Below are 23255 nucleotides of genomic sequence, written 5' to 3' on the forward strand. Positions count from 1 at the left end.
TCCCACTTGACAATAAAAGTCAACAAGGTTTTTTATCTTTTTTGCAATCTCAAAAGAAGGATTATTAGAAATGGGAGTATACGTCTCAGAGTCACTCAACTGAGATAGAATCTCCTTGACATAATATGAACGGTCCATTATCACAATCGCCCCACCTTTATCAGCAGACTTTATTACTAAATTCTTATTATCTTTTAGATTATTAATTGCTCTCTTCTCCTCTAATGTAAGATTGTATTTAACGTGCACAGTGCCCCTATTAACTGTCTTAACCACTTCATCAATATCCCTCTGTACCAAGTCGATATATGTTTCTATCGGATGGTAAGTCCGTGGAGGTGCAAACTTGCTAGTGAGTCGTAAATTCAACGACTGTAACGAGAGAATTTATTAGAGGAGCAATCAGAACTTATTTTGGTTTCTATGGTCTGACTAGAGAAATGAACCTTAATTCGTAATAATCTATAAAACCTATGAAGCTCTTGCTCTAAACGGAATGAGTTAAATGTCGAGGTAGGACAAAAAGACAACCCTTTTTGTAAGAGAGTCATTTCAGCTGGGGAGAGGCATACAGATGAAATATTGTATACTATACTCTCTTCAGGGTCCGCACCTGGGATCTCGTGGTCATTCTCTGTTGGTCTATTGCTCCGCCGTTTCCCCCTCCGCGTCTTCCTCTGAATGTCCGTTCTTATCGCCTTCCTAAAAAAGTTGTAGTATGAGGGCGTGAAGCTCCATTGCTGTCCGAACTGGTGGAAAATGAGCTGTATCCTCGTCTGGATGATCGAGGTGTTCTGTAGATGTTGGAAAAACGCCATTTATAAACCTATTATGATAATCGTCAGTATCACAGAGAAATTTACTCTTTTTCCTAATCTGTAGATTAGTACGGAACTCTTGAATAGTTTGATCCAATTTTTCTTTCAGAGTATTATAATCCTCCGGTGGGACTGTACTCACTAACTGTTCTTTGGTGCTTGAAATTTTGGCGTTCAGGCTAGTTTCACACTTGCTTTTTTTTGCAGCGCGTTTTTCCCGCAAAAAACGCATTAAAAAAACGCATACAAATGCATACAAACGCTGCGTTTTTTTCCAGCATTTTAATGCGCATGCAGGAAAAAAACGCAGCGTTTTTGCGCGTTTGTATGCGTTTTTTGTGCGTTTGCGTTTTTTTACAGATTTTGGAAAAACCCCACAAAAAAGAAAATACAACCATTCAACAACACACAAGACCAATGGGACTTCATTGTGGGTGTGGTATGTTAATATATATAGACCTTGTCTACAGTATTCTTCACATTTGCTTGATTCTTCTCGTGACCATGGATCTGCGCTGGAAGAGTTTTCACTTCAACTTGGATTTGGACATCGCGATGGCTCAGGCGTATGCAGTTGCTTGCCATGAACAAAGGAAGAGAGAGAGGCAGCGAAGACGGCGGCGTATGTGGATACATCCGATTGTTGAACTCCGGGAGAGCCGTGGGGCATACCACACCCTCTACAGCGAGCTACGTGCAAACCCGGAGAAATTTAATGATTATATCCGGATGTCCCACGAAAGTTTCATGGATTTGCTTGCTCGTGTCCAACAATCCATCCGGAGACAGGACACACAGCTCCGTCGTGCGATTCCTCCTGAGGAACGGCTACTGGTGACATTACGGTATGTTTTAAAAACAAAGGGGTGTGGTCTGATGTTTTTTTTTGGAAATTTAGTATTCAAAACCTTGGGTAATTAGTTTTCGTGAATGTACTAATATCTTATTTTATAGTTTTTAAAAATAATATACATAAATATTAATTTTACTTCTTTGTCTGTTCACAGATTCCTGGCGACTGGAGAAACCCTATCCTCACTACACTTCCAGTACCGTATTGGAATCTCTACCTTGTCTGGAATTGTTGCTGACACCTGCCGGGCTCTCTGGAATGTTCTTTGCCCAGAATTTATGCCCCTGCCCACCGCTGAAAAGTGGATGGAAATTGCTGACAAATTCTGGACAGTATGCAATTTTCCCAACTGTTTGGGAGCTGTTGATGGGAAACACATACGGATCATCAAACCCCAAAGAACGGGATCTGAGTACTATAATTACAAAAAGTACTTTTCAATAGTACTCATTGCAATTGCGGATGCCGGATGTATGTTTGTAGCAGTGGACATTGGAGCATTTGGCCGTGGTAATGACTCGCAGGCTTTTAAAAACTCAGACATGGGCCGGAGGTTGTATGGCAACCAATTTAATTTCCCTATGCCACGGCCTCTTCCTCACACCGAAGCTCCGCCACTGCCCTTTGTAATGGTTGGCGATGAGGCTTTTCAAATGTGCGGAAACTTACTGAAACCCTACTCCAGCCGGGACTTGGACCACACCAAAAAAATATTTAATTACAGGCTGACCAGGGCCAGAAGAACTGTCGAGTGTGCTTTTGGGATTCTTGTTTCCAGATGGCGAATTCTGGGCACGGCCATTAATCTTAAACTTGAAACAGTCGATGAGGTGGTGAAGGCCTGTGTGGTTCTACATAACTTTGTGATGGCTAAAGAGCACCCGACCTTTGAACTGGACGATGATGCTCCTAACCCATTGCCTGAATTCACTCAGCACACTCTCAGGTCATCCGTTGAAGTTGGCCAAATGAGGGACAAATTTGCGGCCTACTTTATTTCTGATGTAGGACGGGTGCACTGGCAAGATGAAATGGTGTAATGTTGTTGTTTATGGTAATAAAAATCCTTATTTGATACCATTACTGAGTGCACTATATTTTTTAAACTCCAATTAATTAAAAAACTTCCCATGTATAACTGAATTTTTTTATGTTCACACACCTGGGCAGGTAAATACACATATGAGTTAAAATTCAGCATTGCTAGTCTGCGTGAAATATATTGGAATGAGCAAAGCTGCAGGCCATGAATCATGAAACCATTTTTTTTTCAATAGAAAATTGTGCAACTAGTTTAAAACAAAGTATGTGATTTTCTCAAAACACAACCCTCAAAACCCAACCCCAATGAAAGTCCATGGGGAATACAAGTAAGTTACACTAGGCCTTGGAATGACTATACTAGGCCGTGGTATTTCAAATATGAGTATATTAGGCCTTGTGCCTACTAGTATATTCATATGTGAAATACCACGGCCTAGTATAGTCATAACAAGGCCACAAGGCCTACTCGATTTTGGCAAACTAGTATCTTGTTTCACAAAACTTGACAAGTTTCAACAGTTTGAAAATAGATTCTAGTTGGTAAAACTAGAGTTATTACACTAGGCCTTGTAATGACTATACTAGGCCGTGGTATTTCAAATATGAGTATAGTAGGCCTTGGGGCTAGTAGTATAGTAATATGTGAAATACCACGGCCTAGTATAGTCATACCAAGGCCTATGGAATAACTCGATTTTTAACAACTAGCATCTTGTTTCACAAAAAACAAACTGGTGAAACTAGAAATAAACTTATTTTTTAGACAAGTTTCAACAGTTTGTTTTTCATGAAACCAGATTATATTTGGTAAAACTAGAGTTATTACACTAGGCCTTGTAATGACTATACTAGGCCGTGGTATTTCAAATATGAGTATAGTAGGCCTTGGGGCTAGTAGTATAGTAATATGTGAAATACCACGGCCTAGTATAGTCATACCAAGGCCTACTGTAATAACTCGATTTTTAACAACTAGCATCTTGTTTCACAAAAAACAAACTGGTGAAACTAGAAAGAAACTTATTTTTTAGACAAGTTTCCACAGTTTGTTTTTCATGAAACCAGATTCTATTTGGTAAAAATAGAGTTATTACACTAGGCCTTGGAATGACTATACTAGTCCATGTTATTTCACATATGACTATACTAGCCCTTGGGTTTGTTTTTAACATGTATTTACCCATCAGTGTGTGTGAGCGGCGCAAACAACATTAATGAAACTTATTAATGGTGAACCACAAATGTAAATTTATTTTTTATCACAAAAATAAAACTAAAAATTATTTTTTACGGCGTTTGGGGGCAGATGGTTTCAATTTGGGGGTGTGCAGGGAATATGCAACACTTGCAGTTGAAGACGGTCTTTGAGGGGAAGGGGCAACAAAACTTGTGGGGGAAGGTAGTCCAGTTAAGGGAATTAAAGTAGGAACACTTGTAGGAGAGGAAATCTGTTCAGGTACATTAGTTGTAATGGCATGTCGCCGTAGGCTTGTGTGCCTGGACCGACTTTGGCCCAATGCCCGCCTTGATTGATTTCGCCTTGAACTAGGGGCAAATATGGAATGCAGGTCCCCCGTCTGCTGGTATGGCTGCTGCTGAGGTGGCGGCTGCTGCTGAGGTGGCGGCTGCTGCTGAGGTGGCTGCTGCTGCTGAGGTGGCGGCTGCTGCTGAGGTGGCTGCTGCTGCTGAGGTGGCGGCTGCTGCTGAGGTGGCTGCTGCTGCTGAGGTGGTTGCTGCTGCTGCTGAGGTGGCGGCTGCTGCTGAGGTGGCTGCTGCTGAGGTGGCTGCTGCTGCTGAGGTGGCTGCTGCTGCTCTTCGTTGTCAGTGCTCGTCCTTGCAGGAGGACTGGTGGCGGCAGTGATGGTCCAGGTTTGCAGAGTGGTGGTGGCAGGGCTACTACATGTTGTTGTAGCGGCAGGGCTGTTCCATGTTTGCCTAGTGGTGGCTGAGCTCCACGCATGCATGGGATTGGCGGTGGTGCTCCAGACAGGAGCAGCGCTTGCCATGGTGGTGTCGGTGAAGTGACCAGCTGCACTCAGACTTGTGGTGGTGTAACGGTGGGTGTCCTGGCTTTGAAGAGAGGTGTCCGTGCAGTGGTATGCAGCACAAGTCGGTAGTGAGGTGAAGCGAGTCAATGGTGGCACAGGTGGAAAGGACACCACTGACTGCTGACCGTACCGATTATGCTGCATAGCCTGCAAGAAAGCATTGTTGCAGGCCTGCAGCACATTCAGCTGTTGATCAGGACTAAGGTGTTCCGCCATGCCCTTTTCAATCTTACTAAAAAAATGGTGTGCTGGTCTGTTGAGGTCGGCCTCCAGACGGTCAAGGCGCTGTTCTACAGAATTGAAGCGGTGTTCAAAGTGGTTAAAACCACGTTCCATCAGTGCAAAACCGCTTTCAACTCTGTCGGACAGTGACTTGAGGCTGGAATTAAATGTCTCGCTCAAATGCATAAACTCGGGCAAGACATTCCTGTCCAAGGCCCTCTGCCGCTGGCGGGTAGTGCCCGCATAACCAGTGGCAGAGACCTGGGACAGGGGAACACCTGATGGCCCAGCTTCCTGGTCACCAGCTGTGTGTGTGTGTGGGACCTGCAAGGTGCTTCCTGGCTGTCGGATGGCTGGGACGGGTCAGAGGACGTCCGAGGAAGGACCGCTCCAGGGCCAGGTTGCAGGGTGCTGCTCCAGGTGCTGTGGAAGAAAGGAAAATCATTACTACCATGCCTTTACAAGAAGCATCAGCTGTGGATTAGAAAAACACAGATTAATAAAAATAAAAACCCAAAATGTATAATACTTACGATCTTGTGGCAAGGACCGGTCTTAGGAACTGCAACGCGTGATAGTGACGGTATCTAGTTCTGGTCCTTGACGCAGATCCACTGCGAACCTGGCCCTCAGCACGAACATCACTGTTGAAGCGGTCCTTGATCGAACGCCAACGTGTTCGGACTTTGTCCACTGTTGATAAAAAAAAACAGTGCCGTCAAGGACAACAGTCACTGCGTCACAATGTAGCAATACAATACTCAAAGCAGTCACTGTAGACCCCAATGACACTGTTGGGTTTCCTGCTAGAATACACCTAGCAAGAAACCCAACAGTGCCGTCAAGGACAACAGTCACTGCGGCACAATGTAGCAATACAATACTCAAAGCAGTCACTGTAGACCCCGATGACACTGTTGGGTTTCCTGCTAGAATACACCTAGCACGAAACCCAACAGTGCCGTCAAGGACAACAGTCACTGCGGCACAATGTAGCAATACAATACTCAAAGCAGTCACTGTAGACCCCGATGACACTGTTGGGTTTCCTGCTAGAATACGCCTAGCACGAAACCCAACAGTGCCGTCAAGGACAACAGTCACTGCGGCACAATGTAGCAATACAATACTCAAAGCAGTCACTGTAGACCCCGATGACACTGTTGGGTTTCCTGCTAGAATACACCTAGCACGAAACCCAACAGTGCCGTCAAGGACAACAGTCACTGCGTCACAATGTAGCAATACAATACTCAAAGCAGTCACTGTAGACCACGATGACACTGTTGGGTTTCCTGCTAGAATACGCCTAGCACGAAACCCAACAGTGCCGTCAAGGACAACAGTCACTGCGGCACAATGTAGCAATACAATACTCAAAGCAGTCACTGTAGACCCCGATGACACTGTTGGGTTTCCTGCTAGAATACGCCTAGCACGAAACCCAACAGTGCCGTCAAGGACAACAGTCACTGCGGCACAATACAGAGCAGGGAAATACTCACTAAACGCCTTTTTGGCGGATGCTGTGGCGCTGTCCCAGCCATCCATCAACGCTGCGGCCACCTCATTCCATAGCCGCCGGGTCACCACATTGTCCTTGTACAGCCGGTCACGGCTGTCCCACAACGGCGAACGCTCCTGGACCAGGCTGATGAGCTGCTCATTATCCAGGTAGACGTCTTCATCCCGTTGTGGAACCTAGACAAAACACATTCATTAGAATAATCAAATTTAAATTGACTAAAAAGTTACAAAAAAAGAAACAAAAAAAAGAGTAAAAATAGAAGATAAAAAAAAAATAAAGAACATTACAAATCATTTGATACTTACATTCCGTATCACCACCGGGACTTGGCTTCGCTGCTCCTGCTCTTCGCCCTCACTATTCCCGTCCGCAGATGATGATGACGATGTCTGAAAGTTGAAAAAAACGTAAGAGATTTGGAGAAGCAGCAGATATACTTACCAGATGCACGAAAATAATCACCTCACGGTCTGCTTGCGCCAATTCCTGCCGCGATGGGGAATACTCAGATTCTGAAGACATACTGCATGTAAAAATAATAAAAATCATTAGTACATACATAATTTAAAAGGACAGGCATATAATGTAATATACTCACATTCTTCGCTGATATAATGGGTTCTTGGTTGAATGTCTGCTCTTCAATCTGTCTAGTGTAGTAGTGGCAGAGTTTTGGCAGGCACCTCCTTTATATAGACTTTTTTTTTTTGACTTTAGAAGATTCTAACTAGGATAAAAAGTGGACACCACCCAAAAAACGCAGCGCTAAAAAATCGCATACCTGCGCATGCCAGTGCGCACGTATGCGCATCCATAGGCTATAATGGCCATTTTTAGTGCAAAACGTGCGCATACGTGCGCATGCGATTTTTTCAAGGGCCAAAAAATGCAACATGCAGCGTCTGGAAAATACCAACGCACACCCCAAAAAAACGCAGCGCATGAAAATCGCATACATGCGCTTACAAGCGCGCAGGTATGCGCACCCATGTTAAATATAGGGGAAAAATCGCATGCGCACGTATGCGTTTTTTTCCAGCGCTAAAAAACGCAAATGTGAAACCAGCCTCAGATCAGAAATTTCCTTCTGCAAAAAATCTATGGTTAGGATAATAATGTCCATAGAGCATTTATTCAAAATAGATTCAAATTTAGAGCAAAAATCAATATTAGAGTATGTGTGCCAGTGTCCAGCTGCAGCAATGAGACTCATGGGTCTTTCCCACCTGGTAATCAAGTACCTGCACGGACTGGATTAGGAGTAGATCCTTCAATAGGAGAACAAAACGGAAATCCAGCAAGAACTCAGCAAACCAGGGTTGGAGTAAAATGATGCTTTTCTTTATTTCTTCAACAAGGTATAAAAACGACCCACAAGGATCAGGAACCAGAGTACATGGCAGAAATAAGCGCAAATGGGACTACGCGTTTCAGCGGCCTAATCCGCCTTCTTCACGGTCCAAACCTAATCTGCTCCTTGTATGTGGAGCCATATAAAAGGCAATCCTGAATAAAATTAGTGCAAATAATTACAAACATGTGTGCAGAAAAAGGGTTTAACCAATTCGCTACTGTGGATTAACTAACAGCATTGCTACAAAAAAGACAACTTTTTCTTATGTAATAAAAAATACCAATAAGCGTCCTAGATAATGACATGATGTATAGGATGATAAAAAAAAAAAAGGGGAAAAAAATTATATTTGACATGAATAAAATAAGCTCAACTGAAACCTCAATAATGTAGAATAATATCTGTACGGCTATTAAATCCTAAAGGATTTCTTGTACCCATTTCAAAAATCCATTTACTTTCTCTAGCTAGAACCTTCCTGCATAAGTCCCCCCCTCTAAGAGGTTTTTTTACTTGTTCAATTCCCATGAAGGAAAAACTAGATAAATTACCAGATAAATGGCGTGAAACAACTGAATCTCCAACCAAAGGTAAATTTTTAGCATCGGATATGTGTTTTCTCATCCTGGTTTTCAATGAATTCATGGTACAGCCAATATACTGAAGTCTACAAGAGCTGCAGCTGATCAAATAGATCACATTTTCAGTGTTGCAGTTAATGAAAGATGCAACACTAAACTCTTTATTATTAGAAAATGAAGAAAAAACTTTTGATTTATTAGCAAAGCCGCAGCAGATGCAGACATTAGCTCCACATTTGAAGAAACCCACAGTTTGTATAGTTTTTAACCAATTATTGGACTTCTTATTCTGATCAATAAACATGCTAGGATACAATAAAGACGCTATGGTAGGTGCCCATTTAGCTACAAACGCCACATTGTGATTATTCACAATGTTTTTTAAAACATCATCCTGCGTTAAGAGTGGCAAGTACCGTTTTATAATGCTAACTATGGTATTATATTGTGGGCTGTAATTAGTACTGAATACCACCTTCGAATCAAATGAATTCATTGAACGTCTCTCAGTTTTCTCCTGAAGAAGTGAACTTCTATCAATATTATTAACAATTCCTTTAGCTCTGCTAAGTGACCACTTAGAATATCCTCTTTTTAATAGGTTAGTGCAGGTTTTGTTGGCTTCCATCTCAAAGTCCGTATCCAAGGTGCTGTTTCTTTTTAATCTAGTAAGTTCCCCTACTGGAATATTTTTTATAACATGTTTGGGATGGTTAGAAGTTGCCATAAGAATGCTGTTGCATGCCGTGGGTTTCCTATAAGGGGCCACAGTAACTTTATTCCCACTGCTGTCTCCAAATAGTTTTAAATCCAGAAAATTGATGGAACACATGTCACTAGAACTAGTAAAGCATAAATTAAAATCATTGTTATTCAGATAAACAACAAACTCATCCAAGGATAAGGTGTCACCCCTCCATATAAACATCAAGTCATCTATATAGCAGCCCAGCCATATAATGTTGTCCTTAAAGGGATTATCCTCAATATAAATATATTTTTCCTCCCAAACGGACATAACGATGTTGGCTAGGGACGGAGAAAATTTCGCACCCATACTCACGCCCTGTATCTGGAGAAAATACCTCTCATCAAAGGAAAAGTAATTATGCGTTAATAAGAATCGTATGGCCTTCAAAAGGAAAGTTTGAATATGAGCTGGATATTTGCTGTACTTAGATAGATAGTATTCGGCACAGCTTATAGCAACATGATGGGGGATAGAAGGATATAGTCCTACTACATCACAAGAGAGCCAAGAATAATCAGTCTGCCATTGAATTTTCTCTAATATAGAAACAGTGACTTTTGTGTCTCTCAAATAACTTGGTGTCAAAGGTACCAAAGGTTGGAGGTAGTGATCCACCCATTCCCCCAATCTTTCACTAAATGAGCCTATCCCTGAGACTATTGGTCTAAAAGGAGGGGGAAAGATTTCTTTATGTACCTTGGGAAGTGAGTGGTACACTGGAATAATAGGTGAATCACAATAGATATACTTTTGTATTTTTTCAGAAATAGCACCCTCATTAACACCCTCTTGTAGCAGCTGGAATAATTTTAAATTGAAAAAGGAGGTTGGATTAGAATGTAATTCATTATAAACATTAGTATCTTCTAGACTGGAAAGATTCATTTTTTAATAAAGTCCCGAATTGAGGATCACAATAGCCCCCCCCTTGTCAGCAGAAGTGGCAAGGAGGTCACCATTTGCCCTCAACTCACGGATCGCCCTGTGCTCAGCTATACTTAAGTTGCATTTAACCCGGGCTGAACCCTCAGCATGATATAATGAAACCAGTTCATTCTCTATAGCTTCCTGAAAAAAATCTAAAGAAGGTGGCCTGGATTTAATTGGATAAAACTGTGTATTGTATGTTTTAAAGACATTATTTAAATTAACCTCACTTAATATGTTATTATCACTATCCAGTTGTCTAAGATTTTGCAGGGTACATTGATCAGAAAAATACAAGCAATCAGTATTAATATTGGTAACAGGTAAAGCAGAATCATAAGTAGATTGTACAGCCTCTTTGCTGAAATGAACTTTCAGAGTCAAGTTACGCGCAAATCTATTAATATCTACTATAGTGTCATAAAGATCAAATTTTTTACAAGGTGAAAAACCCAGTCCTTTTGATAGCAGCGATATCTGCGGTTCTGTAAGAATATAACTCGATAGATTAAAGATAGGAATGTTCAGATTTTCCGCTTCCTTGTTCTCAGATATGAGCCGGTTGGCCCTGTGTTTTCTGCCACCCCTACTCCTCGATCGTTTTTTGGCATAGCTCCTTCTTGCAAAAAATCTCTTTAAGGCTATGTGCCCACGCTAGCATTTTTAAACGCTCAGGAAAAGGACCCCTTCCCAGAAATCGCGCGTCTTTTTCCGCGCGTTTTTTGCGCGATTTTTGACGCGATTTTGACGCGTTTTTGACGCTTTTTTTGACACGCGATTTCTGGGATCATTGGGGATGGCTAAAAACACTCAGCAATGCGGGAATTAATGAGCATGCTGCGTTTTTAGCCACTAAGCGATTCCTGAGCGGTTATTGGCACAAAAAGCCAAAAACGCATGCTAATTAATTGGATGCATCTTTTAAGTGTTTCTGCAGCGTCTGATCCTGCTCAAATGCTGCGGAAACGCTTACAAAAACGCATCATGGGCACACAGCCTTATAATGTTTTTTATTTAGATTCTGATCAATAGGTAATGAGGAAATAGAAGAGTCCGTTAGTTCATCAGAAGTTTCTCCAAATGAGGTGTCTGAAATAGCAGAGGAATTGCTGAAAGACACTTTGGATTTTTTAAACCAAGATTTTTTTCTTTTGAGTATAGATGGAGGGTAATGCGACCAGTTGTAAACTTTGTTACTCTTATAATCCTCCAAATCTCTTATAAACTTTCTTTTTTTGGTGGATACTATGGAGTTCTCCCTTCTTTTTAAGTTGTTATGCATTCTCTCCAAGAACTTGGTTTTATTGTCTGATATAGGCAAATCATTAACAGACTTTTTCACCATCTCAATTTCAACATTCAATTTATCCAGCTCTTTAGATTCCTCATCTATAATCAGTTCAATTAATTTTAGTGAACATTCACTTAGAACCTTATTCCAATTGGTCTGGAAATCCATACCATAAGAAGTTGTGGATTGTTTATTCAAACGCAGTCCACGGGGGATCATTTTTCTCTCCAGATAACCATTAAGAGAGTTATGATCCCACCAAAGTTTCTGTTCCTTTTTTAATAGTTGATCCAGCTTATTCAGCATGGAATCAGAATCCACTTGTATGGTATCCCCTGAAGATGAATCATCCTGGAAAATACATGCCAATTTATTGAGACGTACCGTATTGTCCTGAGTGTCCGACGTTGTAACAGTAGATGGCAACATGCTGAAAGTCTAAATCTACATAAAAATCTTGCCAAACTGTATAAAGGGTTCCATAGAGCGAGCACGGACAAATCTCCTTCCAACAACAGAGTATGTGTGTCAGTGTCCAGCTGCAGCAATGAGACTCATGGGTCTTTCCCACCTGGTAATCAAGTACCTGCACGGACTGGATTAGGAGTAGATCCTTCAATAGGAGAACAAAAAGGAAATCCAGCAAGAACTCAGCAAACCAGGGTTGGAGTAAAATGATGCTTTTCTTTATTTTTTCAACAAGGTATAAAAACGACCCACAAGGATCAGGAACCAGAGTACATGGCAGAAATAAGCGCAAATGGGACTACGCGTTTCGGCGGCCTAATCCGCCTTCTTCACGGTCCAAACCTAATCTGCTCCTTGTATGTGGAGCCATATAAAAGGCAATCCTGAATAAAATTAGTGCAAATAATTACAAACATGTGTGCAGAAAAAGGGTTTAACCAATTCGCTACTGTGGATTAACTAACAGCATTGCTACAAAAAAGACAACTTTTTCTTATGTAATAAAAAATACCAATAAGCGTCCTAGATAATGACATGATGTATAGGATGATAAAAAAAAAAAAAAAAAAAAAGGGGAAAAAAATTATATTTGACATGAATAAAATAAGCTCCACTGAAACCTCAATAATGTAGAATAATATCTGTACGGCTATTAAATCCTAAAGGAATTATTGTACCCATTTCAAAAATCCATTTACTTTCTCTAGCTAGAACCTTCCTGCGTAAGTCCCTCCCTCTAAGAGGTTTTTTTACTTGTTCAATTCCCATGTAGGAAAAACTAGATAAATTACCACTATGGACTTTAGAGAAATGGCGTGAAACAACTGAAGCTCCAACCAAAGGTAAATTTTTAGCATCGGATATGTGTTTTCTCATTCTGGTTTTCAATGAATTCATGGTATAACCAATATACTGAAGTCTACAAGAGCTGTAGCTGATCAAATAGATCACATTTTCAGTGTTGCAGTTAATGAAAGATGCAACACTAAACTCTTTATTATTCTAGGACGCTTATTGGTATTTTTTATTACAAAAGAAAAAGTTGTCTTTTTTGTAGCAATGCTGTTAGTTAATCCTCAGTAGCGAATTGGTTAAACCCTTTTTCTGCACACATGTTTGTAATTATTTGCACTAATTTTATTCAGAATTGCCTTTTATATGGCTCCACATGCAAGGAGCAGATTAGGTTTGGACTGTGAAGAAGGCGGATTAGGCCGCCGAAACGCGTAGTCCCATTTGCGCTTATTTCTGCCATGTACTCTGGTTCCTGATCCTTGTGGGTCGTTTTTATACCTTGTTGAAGAAATAAAGAAAAGCATCATTTTACTCCAACCCTCGTTTGCTGAGTTCTTGCTGGATTTCCTTTTTGTTCAAAAATCAATATTATCGTGAAAAAGAGTTGGTCTCAATGAGACTCTCAGGCCCCGAGGTATACGGTTCACTTTATGGTACTCCGCCAATGTTGTGCAATGTAGGTCAAGAGCCGCCAATCTCCTTATGATGAATTTGACTCTGATGTCCATGGATTATTATTTCCACAGGGTCTATATAGACTATTTAAGTGTATATGATACTCAGTGTATTGAGTCTTTATTTTATGTGGATTATGATTTATTATTTTAGTACGATTAGTACTTCATTGTATGTATATTTCTTATATAATAAGTGCATGTATCGTTTGTCTATTCTGCAGATAAGTTCTTGAAAAAGGCGCTATAACCGAAACGTTGAATTTTTTTCTGTGGAATATTGGTCTTTATGATATTTTGGAATCAATAAACTTTGATCTTTACTCATTTGAGTTTCATTTGAATTTTGTGTGCCGAGGTTTTTGTATTACATTCAGTGTTGGATTTTACCTCTGAGCACCTAATATAACAGTGAGCACCCCGTTTATCTTTATATATTACTCTTATTTTTCGGGTGTAGCCCCTGTAGCACAAATGTCTTTTACAACCTTAATATTTAACGAAGAAGAGACCTCTACTATTCTTTCTAAAGTTAAGACTCCTGGAGATTTTTTGCATACTCCTTCTGAGGAATTGCGTACTAGGAACCTGGAGAAGGATTTAAGGAGATTGGCGTCTCTTGACCTACATTGCACAACATTGGCGGAGTACCATAAAGTGAACCGTATACCTCGGGGCCTGAGAGTCTCATTGAGACCAACTCTTTTTCACGATAATATTGATTTTTGCTCTAAATTTGAATCTATTTTGAATAAATGCTCTATGGACATTATTATCCTAACCATAGATTTTTTGCAGAAGGAAATTTCTGATCTGAACGCCAAAATTTCAAGCACCAAAGAACAGTTAGTGAGTACTGTCCCACCGGAGGATTATAATACTCTGAAAGAAAAATTGGATCAAACTATTCAAGAGTTCCGTACTAATCTACAGATTAGGAAAAAGAGTAAATTTCTCTGTGATACTGATGATTATCATAATAATAAGGTTTATAAATGGCGTTTTTCCAACATCTACAGAACACCTCGATCATCCAGACGAGGATACAGCTCATTTTCCACCAGTTCGGACAGCGATGGAGCTTCACGCCCTCATACTACAACTTTTTTAGGAAGGCGACAAGAACGGACATTCAGAGGCAGACGCGGAGGGGGAAATGGCAGAGCAACAGACCTACAGAGAATGACCACGAGATCCCAGGTACGGACCCTGAAGAGAGTATAGTATACATTATTTCATCTGTATGCCTCTCCCCAGCTGAAATGACTCTCTTACAAAAAGGGTTGTCTTTTTGTCCTACCTCGGCATTTAACTCATTCCGTTTAGAGCAAGAGCTTCATAGGTTTTATAGATTATTACGACTTAAGGTTCATTTCTCTAGTCAGACCATAGAAACCAAAATAAGTTCTGATTGCTCCTCTAATAAATTCTCGTTACAGTCGTTGAATTTACGACTCACTAGCAAGTTTGCACCTCCACGGACTTATCATCCGATAGAAACATATATCGACTTGGTACAGAGGGATATTGATGAAGCGGTTAAGACAGTTAATAGGGGCACTGTGCACGTTAAACACAATCTTACATTAGAGGAGAAGAGAGCTATTAATAATCTAAAAGATAATAAGAATTTAGTAATAAAGTCTGCTGATAAAGGTGGGGCGATTGTGATAATGGACCGTTCATATTATGTCAAGGAGATTCTATCTCAGTTGAGTGACTCTGAGATGTATACTCCCATTTCTAATAATCCTTCTTTTGAGATTGCAAAAAAGATAAAAAACCTAGTTGACTTTTATTGTCAAGTGGGAACTATAGATTTGAAGTTGGGAGAGTTTTTAGTTAACCACAATCCTACCATACCGGTTTTTTATACCTTACCTAAGGTTCATAAGAATCTAATGAAACCACCAGGACGACCCATAGTCGCCACCACAGATTCAGTGCTCATACCATTGTCTATTGTTTTAGAAAAAATTCTTACACCTTATGTACCCTCTATTAAATCTTATATCAAGGACACTTCAGAATTTCTTTTGAGTATCCAATCTGTGGGTCCCTTGACCGTCAACACCATATTGGTCACACTTGATGTTAATAGCTTGTACACGAGCATTACACATAATGAAGGCATTGCAGCTATGGTTACATTTTTGTCTGACAAAACAGCTTTTTCAGGCGATCAGATTGAATTCTGCAGGGATCTTCTTACTTTGATCTTGACAACATTTTTTTTTCTTTTTGAAGACCAGTTTACATTCAGATTTACATTTGGGGTCAAATGTGGCACCCCCCATGCCAATATCTTCATGTCGCATTTTGAGTAATCCTTCGTATACGGAGATCCTCTATTCATATCTTATGCTTCGTATTGGAAACGTTATATTGATGACGTTTTTATGATTTGGACAGGGGGTGAGGATACTCTTTTGGAGTTTTTTAATAAACTTAATGCATATATTATGGGTCTTACTTTTTCTCTTCACTATGACTATCATTCGATCAATTTCCTTGATACTTTTGTATTCATCAATTCTGACGGCTCAATCGGAACAGAGTTATATATAAATCCCACAGATAAAAATAGTTTACTTCATTTCGATAGTAGCCATCCTTGACATGTGAAGCGTGCGTTACCAAAATCACAACAGGCAAGAATAGATAGGATCGTCTCTGATCCATCCACTAGAAAATTGAGACATCAAGAAATGGAGACACGTTTTCGTAAAAGGGGTTATCCAGTTCGGATTTTAGAACAATCTAGGTTTCCCTCCCCTCATAGAGATAAGACCAACAAGTTAACATTTGTTAGCACTTTTCATCCCTACAGTACTCTCATTAGAGGTTGCATATTACGACATTGGGATGTATTGAAAAATTCATATCCCAACATCCCTGAGTTTATGTCTAGACCCCTTATGTGTTATAAAAGAGCCAATATTAGGAATCTTTTGGTGAGGGCTGATGTTGGCTCTGGTAAGAAGGAGATGGTCCAGAAAACTTTGACTATATCACGTAAGGGAACTTTTCCTTGTTTGGGGTGTTTACAGTGTTCAAATGTGATGAAGGGTGATACCTTTACCCATCCCCGTACAGGACGACGTTTTTCTATTAATGGATACTTCACATGTGATTCTTCTTTTGTCGTATATCTGATTAAGTGCCCATGCGGTCTCGGATATGTTGGGGAGACCACTCAACATATCCGTGACCGCATTTCTCAACACAAATCCACCATTAGATGTGGAAAAACTTTGTTACCGATTCCGGTCCACTTTATATCACGTGGGCATTCTGTGGCACAATTAAGGTACCAAGTCATTGACTGGGTGCCAATGATTAGAAGAGGGGGAGATAGGATTAAAAGATTGAAGGAGTGTGAATCCTTCTGGATTCATACTTTGCATACCCTAACACCGTTGGGGTTAAATAGAGAATATGAAAATCGGGTGTTAGTCTGGTTATATTAAATTTGGGCCATATCATTCGACTGTCCATGACCGGTCTACTCTGTCGATTATACATTTTTTTCTTTTTTCTTTATTACATATTTATTTTACATTGCAAGGATTTCTGAAACTTGTGGTTCTTCTCTAGTGTGTGCATTGTAGGCTATGTTTTGTCTCTTATTTTCTTGTATTCAAATGTTGGTGGAAATAATTATCATAATTTTTTCATATATATTTGTATGCCTCTTATTTATTATCTTATATGATTTTATTTATTTAATTTTTCTTGTTTTTTCTTGTCTTTTTTAGTTTGATAATGCACGTGGGAAATGATCCTTATCCAGATATGTCGGATGGTGGTGGCGGCTTTAAACTCTCCTTCTTTTTAATATCAGTTTCCCGTTTGAGTTCGGTATTCCCCTGTAAGCCTGCTTACGTCATCTCACAATCATTCAGCTTTTCACTTCGGCTTTTTCCGGTATATGCCGACGGCGCATGCGCAGTTTTTTCTGTGGGACGCTGACTCTTACCCCGGAAGTTCTCAGCTTCTCCGATATAAGAGAGCCATGTCCTCTCATGGCGGAGACGGGCCACACCGCACGGGTCACCAGGGTGCACTTGCACGCAATCCACCGACTTTCAAATAGGTATGCTTCGACCGAGTTATATCTGGATAAGGGACGTTTATACAGCGCACAATGTATTTGGATTAGGATCCTTTTTTGCAATTTTTTGCAATCATTTATATGGAGCATATTACTTTCATATATTGCATCGCATATTTTGAATTGGCATGATCTGGTAAATTTTCCCTGGTGGCGCACTATGTTTTTGTATTAAATTTTTCAATATGATTTTTCTTTTTTTCTTTTCATAAGGCATTCCACACTTATGTGACATGTATGATGAATTTGACTCTGATGTCCATGGATTATTATTTCCACAGGTATTACTCTGGGTCTATATAGACTATTTAAGTGTATATGATACTCAATGTATTGAGTCTTTATTTTATGTGGATTATGATTTATTATTTTAGTACGATTAGTACTTCATTGTATGTATATTTCTTATATAATGAGTGCATGTATCGTTTGTCTATTCTGCAGATAAGTTCTTGAAAAAGGCGCTATAGCCGAAACGTTGAATTATTTTCTGTGGAATATTGGTCTTTATGATATTTTGGAATCAATAAACTTTGATCTTTACTCATTTGAGTTTCATTTGAATTTTGCGTGCCAAGGTTTTTGTATTAAATTCAGTGTTGGATTTTACCTCTGAGCACCTAATATAACAGTGAGCACCCTGTTTATCTTTATATAGTTCTCATATTTCTGTCAGACTGTCCTGTCTGCACCTGCGATTCCTTTTATCATCTCTGCATCTGTTGGACATTCCCCTGGGTCATCCCAGCTAGGGGTCAGCTGCCATCCACCCAAGGTTTGTCCTGGAGTAGCACCTTGATCACCTCCCTTGTCTCTCGACGGACCTCGGAGTCATTAGCTGCTGCATGTCCGTGGTCAGATTGGGTGAGGCTCCTAGTCATGCCCCTCCAGGTTTTCCTTGGGCTTTGGCACAGTGGTTCCACCACCCAGCCTGTTACACTCCCCTTGGGTCTGCTGTTCTCTGTTGTGCTACATGTCAAGTCTTGCAAGTTGCCTGGCATGGATAAGTGACATCATCTCCCCAGACCAATTTCAAGCTCATTGACACACAAACCTGTGTATTGAAATTGAAACTCTAGACTTCTTTGTTTGGTGTGCTTCATTTTCTGTGCATACCGTGCTTTAATTTGCTTCCATCCCATTTGGATTCCACTGCATTCATCCTGCTGTTGTTTCTGAGATTCCTGAGTGTGCAAAGTCTTTGATTCCTTGTGTGCACACACCCTCCTAAGGCTTGGAGGATCCACCTTACCAAGTGAGTCTAACAGAATCCTAAGACTTTGGATTCCAAAGATGCAGAAGCCGCTACACCATTGCTGTGGGATATGAATGAACTGCCTGGACTGGTGGTGCAACTTGCTGCCAGACAGCTTTAACTTTTCCAGGCTGTGCAAAATCTCAGACACCATGGATGCAGAATCTCAGACTCCTGTAATTTCACCACCAGTTCCTCAACACCTGCTATAGCATAACACTCACCTGAAACACTCAGCTTTGGAAATAACTCTACATTTGCCAACTCCTGCATCTTTTAATGGTGATCTTAAGGCTTGTCGGGGTTTTGTGAATCAATGCATTGTGCACTTTAAGTTGGGTCCTCAGCAATTTGTTGTTTTAATGGTTCAAAGCGAAATATATTTTTTCTTTATTGTGTGGAGATGTCCTAGCATGGGCTCTGCCATTGTGGTAGCTTGATGATCATATGATGCATTTTCTACTATCCTTCCTAACTCAACTCAATCGAATCTTTGATGAAGCAGGCTGTGTTCACTTAGCTGCTGATTCCATATGATGGCTAAGACAAGGGATTAACTCAGTGAAACATTATATTGAATATTCTCAACTTCCACAAAGATAACTGTCCAAACCTGCTTCCCTGGGCCGAATTAGCCCACAACAATTCTGTTTAAGTCTTCTGGGAAATCTCAATTTGTTACAGTGCTCAGCCAAGAACCTCTTCTCCCTCTGGCTATTTCATTCCTACTAATAGTGTAACTAAAGTCCTATGAGCCCCGATGCAAGATTTGGACGGGGCCCCCCCAAATCCTGATATATACAGTATATGTTCTCCATCCTGATAAATATATGTCCCTCATCCTGGTTCCATCCTCGTATATTGTCACGTTTCTCTTGTCAGGTGTCTCTGGACAAGGAGCTCCTTCCCTGTCCCTAATGCTAGGGGTGCCCTATCTCATCCTGTTCCATGGATTACTTCTGATTGTGAAGATGCTGGGGCCACGTACCTTGTCTTTGCTCCTGAATCCATCCTCAGTCTGTACCCTTCCCCCACCCAAGGAAGAGGAAAGTAGTAGTGTACCACAATCAGTCAGTATCACACAGGATAGGAATAGATACACGGCTCAGCAGACAGTATCACACAGAATAGTATTAGATACACAGCTCAGCAGACATTATCACACAGAATAGAATTAGATACATGGCTATGCAGTCAGTATCACACAGGATAGGAATAGATACACGGCTCAGCAGTCAATATCATACAGGATAGGATTAGCTACATGGCTGAGTAGTCAGTAACACATATGACAGGATTAGGTACACGGCTCAGCAGTCAGTATCGCACAGGATAGGGTTAGATACACGGCTCAGCAGACGGTATCACACAGCAAAGGATTAGATACACTGCTCAGCAGTCAGTATCACACAGGGTAGGATTAAATACACGGCTGAGCAGTCAGTAACACACGATAGGATAAGATACACAGCTCAGCATAAAGTATCACACAGGAGAGGATTAGGTCCACAGCTCAGCAGACATTATCACACAAGATAGGGTTAGATACACAGCTCAGCAGTCAGTATCACACAGGAGAGCATTAGATACACGGCTGAGCAGTCAGTAACACACGATAGGATAAGATACACAGCTCAGCATAAAGTATCACACAGGAGAGGATTAGGTCCACAGCTCAGCAGACATTATCACACAAGATAGGGTTAGATACACAGCTCAGCAGTCAGTATCACACAGGAGAGCATTAGATACACGGCTGAGAAGTCAGTAACACACGATAGGATTAGAGACACAGCTCAGCAGAAAGTATCACACAGGAGAGGATTAGGTACACAGCTCAGCAGACATTATCACACAGGATAGAGTTAGATACACAGATACACATGTTGTTTATCAAAAGGCTCTTGAATGAGTTGAAAATAACATACGATCAATACTTGGGTAATCGTTTAGTTAATTTGTGTTGCAAATCTGTAGTGTTGAATATATGATGTGAAATGTTTTTATGTGCAATATAATCACTATAATTTGTTATAATTAACCACAGTTGGTTACTATGCCCAGGCAACGCCTGGCTCTATATTAGACTAGCTGAAGAGCCCGGCGTTGCCTGGGCATAGTAACCAACTGTGGTTAGTTATAACAAATTATAATGATTATATTGCACATAAAAACATTTCACATCATATATTCAGCACTACAAATTTGCAACACAAATTAACTAAACGATTACCCAAGTATTGGTAGTATGTTATTTTCAACTCATTCAAGAGCCTTTTGATAAACAACATGTGTATCTAACCCTATCCTGTGTGTTACTGACTGCTCAGCCGTGTATCTAATCCTCTCCTGTGTGATACTGACTGCTGAGCAGTGTATCTAATTCTATCCTGTGTGACACCGTCTGCTGAGTCGTGTATCTAACCCTATCCTGTGTGATACTGACTGCTGAGCCGTGTACCTAATCCTATCATGTGTGTTACTGACTGCTCAGCCGTGTATCTAATCCTATCCTGTGTGATATTGACTGCAGAGCCGTGTATCTAATCCTATTATGTGTGATACTGTCTGCTGAGCCGTGTATCTAATACTATTATGTGCGATACTGTGTGAGGCGCTGTGTATCTAATCCTATCCTGTGTGATACTGTCTGCTGAGCCGTGTATCTATTCCTATCCTGTGTGATACTGACTCCTGAGCTGTGTATCTAATCCTATCCTGTGTGATACCATCTGCTGAGCTGTGTATCTAATCCACGCCTGTGTGATACTGACTGCTAAGCTGTGTATCTAATCCTATCCTGTGTGATACTGACTGCTGGCCTTGTAGCTAATCCTATCCTGTGTGATACTGACTGCTGAGCAGTGTGTCTAATCCTATCCTGTGTGATACCGTCTGCTGAGCCATGTATCTTACCCTATCCTGTGTGATACTGACTGCTGAGCCGTGTACCTAATCCTATCATGTGTGTTACTGACTGCTCAGCTGTGTATCTAATCCTATCCTGTGTGATACTGACTGCTGAGTCATGTATCTAATCCTGTCCTGTGTGATACTGACTGCTGAGCCGTGTATCTAATCCTGTCCTGTGTGATACTGACTGCTGAGCCGTGTATCTAATCCTATCCTGTGTGATACTGTCTGCTAAGCCATGTATCTAATACTATTCTGTGTGATACTGTGTGCTGAGCTGTGTATCTAATCCTATCCTGTGTGATATTATCTGCTGAGCCTTGCATCTAATCTTATCCTGTGTGATACTGACTGCTGATCCATATATCAAATCCTATCCTGTGTGATACTGACTGCTGAGCCATGTGTCTAATCCTCCCCTGTGTAATACTGACTGCTGAGCTGTGTATCTAATCCTATACTGTGTGATACTAACTGCTGAGCCGTGTATCTAATCCTATCCTGTTTGATACTGGGCTCCCCCTGCAGTCTGTGTCAGAGGGTGGTCTTTGTTGGCACGGTAATAAATTGTGTTATTTCCAGCTTTACAGAAGGACGATAACACCATAGAAATGATAAGAATAATAGGCCTCAGTTACCACAACTGTCTACAAAGAAAACTGTTGCTGTTAGCAACCAATCACAGCTCATTTTTCATCTTTTAAACAGCTCTGCGACAGCGTGGCGAGTTTTGAGTGGCGACTTTTGTGTTTCGACTTTTATGTTGCGAGGTTGGTGTATGTGTGGTGAAATGTGTGCTGAGGGTGGTATATGTGTTGAAGCACGTGGTAGTGTGTGGCGCATTTTGTGTGTGTGTTCATATCCCCGTGTGTGGTGAGTATCCCATGTCAGGGCCCCACCTTAGCAACTGTACGGTATATACTGTTTGGCGCCATCGCTCTCTTTCTTTAAGTCCCCCTTGTTCACATCTGGCCGCTGTCAATTTGCCTCCCAACAGTTTGCCTTTCACTTTTTCCCCATTATGTAGATAGGGGAAAAATTGTTTGGTGAATTGGAACGCGCGAGGTTAAAATTAACACCTCACAACATAGCCTATGATGCTCTCGGGGTCCAGACGTGTGGCTGTGCAAAATTTTGTGGCTGTAGCTATGACTGTGCAAATGCCAATACATACACTTTTTCCCCATTATGTAGATAGGGGTAAAATTGTTTGGTGAATTGGAACGCACGGGGTTAAAATTTCACCTCACAACATAGCCTATGACGCTCTCGGGGTCCAGACGTGTGACTTTGCAAAATTTTGTGGTTGTAGCTATGACGGTGCATATGCCAATACATACACTTTTTCCCCATTAAGTAGATAGGGGCAAAATTGTTTGGTGAATTGGAACTCGCAGGGTTAAAATTTTGCCTCACAACATACCCTATGAAGCTCTCGGGGTCCAGACGTGTGATTGTGCCAAATTTTGTGGCTGTAGATGCGATGGTGTGGATGCCAATCCCGGACATACATACATACACACACATACACACCCACATTGAGCTTTATATATTAGATTTATTTAGTGCGTTCTGCCGTTCCTAACATTGGGAGAATGTCATATGGTGTGATGAAACCA

General features: G+C 40.9%; 1 protein-coding gene across 1 annotated transcript; it reads right to left on the reverse strand.

Annotated features, from left to right (window-relative positions):
• Positions 1-3995: 3995 nt before the first annotated feature.
• LOC141080485 (uncharacterized) lies at positions 3996-5697 on the reverse strand. Its single transcript, XM_073565733.1, has 2 exons — positions 5519-5697; positions 3996-5408 (listed from the first exon to the last, which is right to left on the reverse strand). The coding sequence occupies exon 2, from the start codon at positions 5169-5171 to the stop codon at positions 3996-3998; it is 1176 nt and encodes a 391-aa protein (XP_073421834.1). The 5' UTR covers positions 5172-5408; positions 5519-5697.
• Positions 5698-23255: the final 17558 nt, after the last annotated feature.

The sequence above is a fragment of the Dendrobates tinctorius genome, unplaced genomic scaffold, assembly GCF_039654945.1.
Source record: "Dendrobates tinctorius isolate UK_male_01 unplaced genomic scaffold, ASM3965494v1 ptg000003l, whole genome shotgun sequence".
Classification (NCBI taxonomy): Eukaryota; Metazoa; Chordata; class Amphibia; order Anura; family Dendrobatidae; genus Dendrobates; species Dendrobates tinctorius.

What these genes read in the sequence shown, in the direction of transcription:
- LOC141080485 (XM_073565733.1), bottom strand. Translation starts at nt 5,171, where the DNA reads ATGCATTTGAGCGAGACATTTAATTCCAGCCTCAAGTCACTGTCCGAC.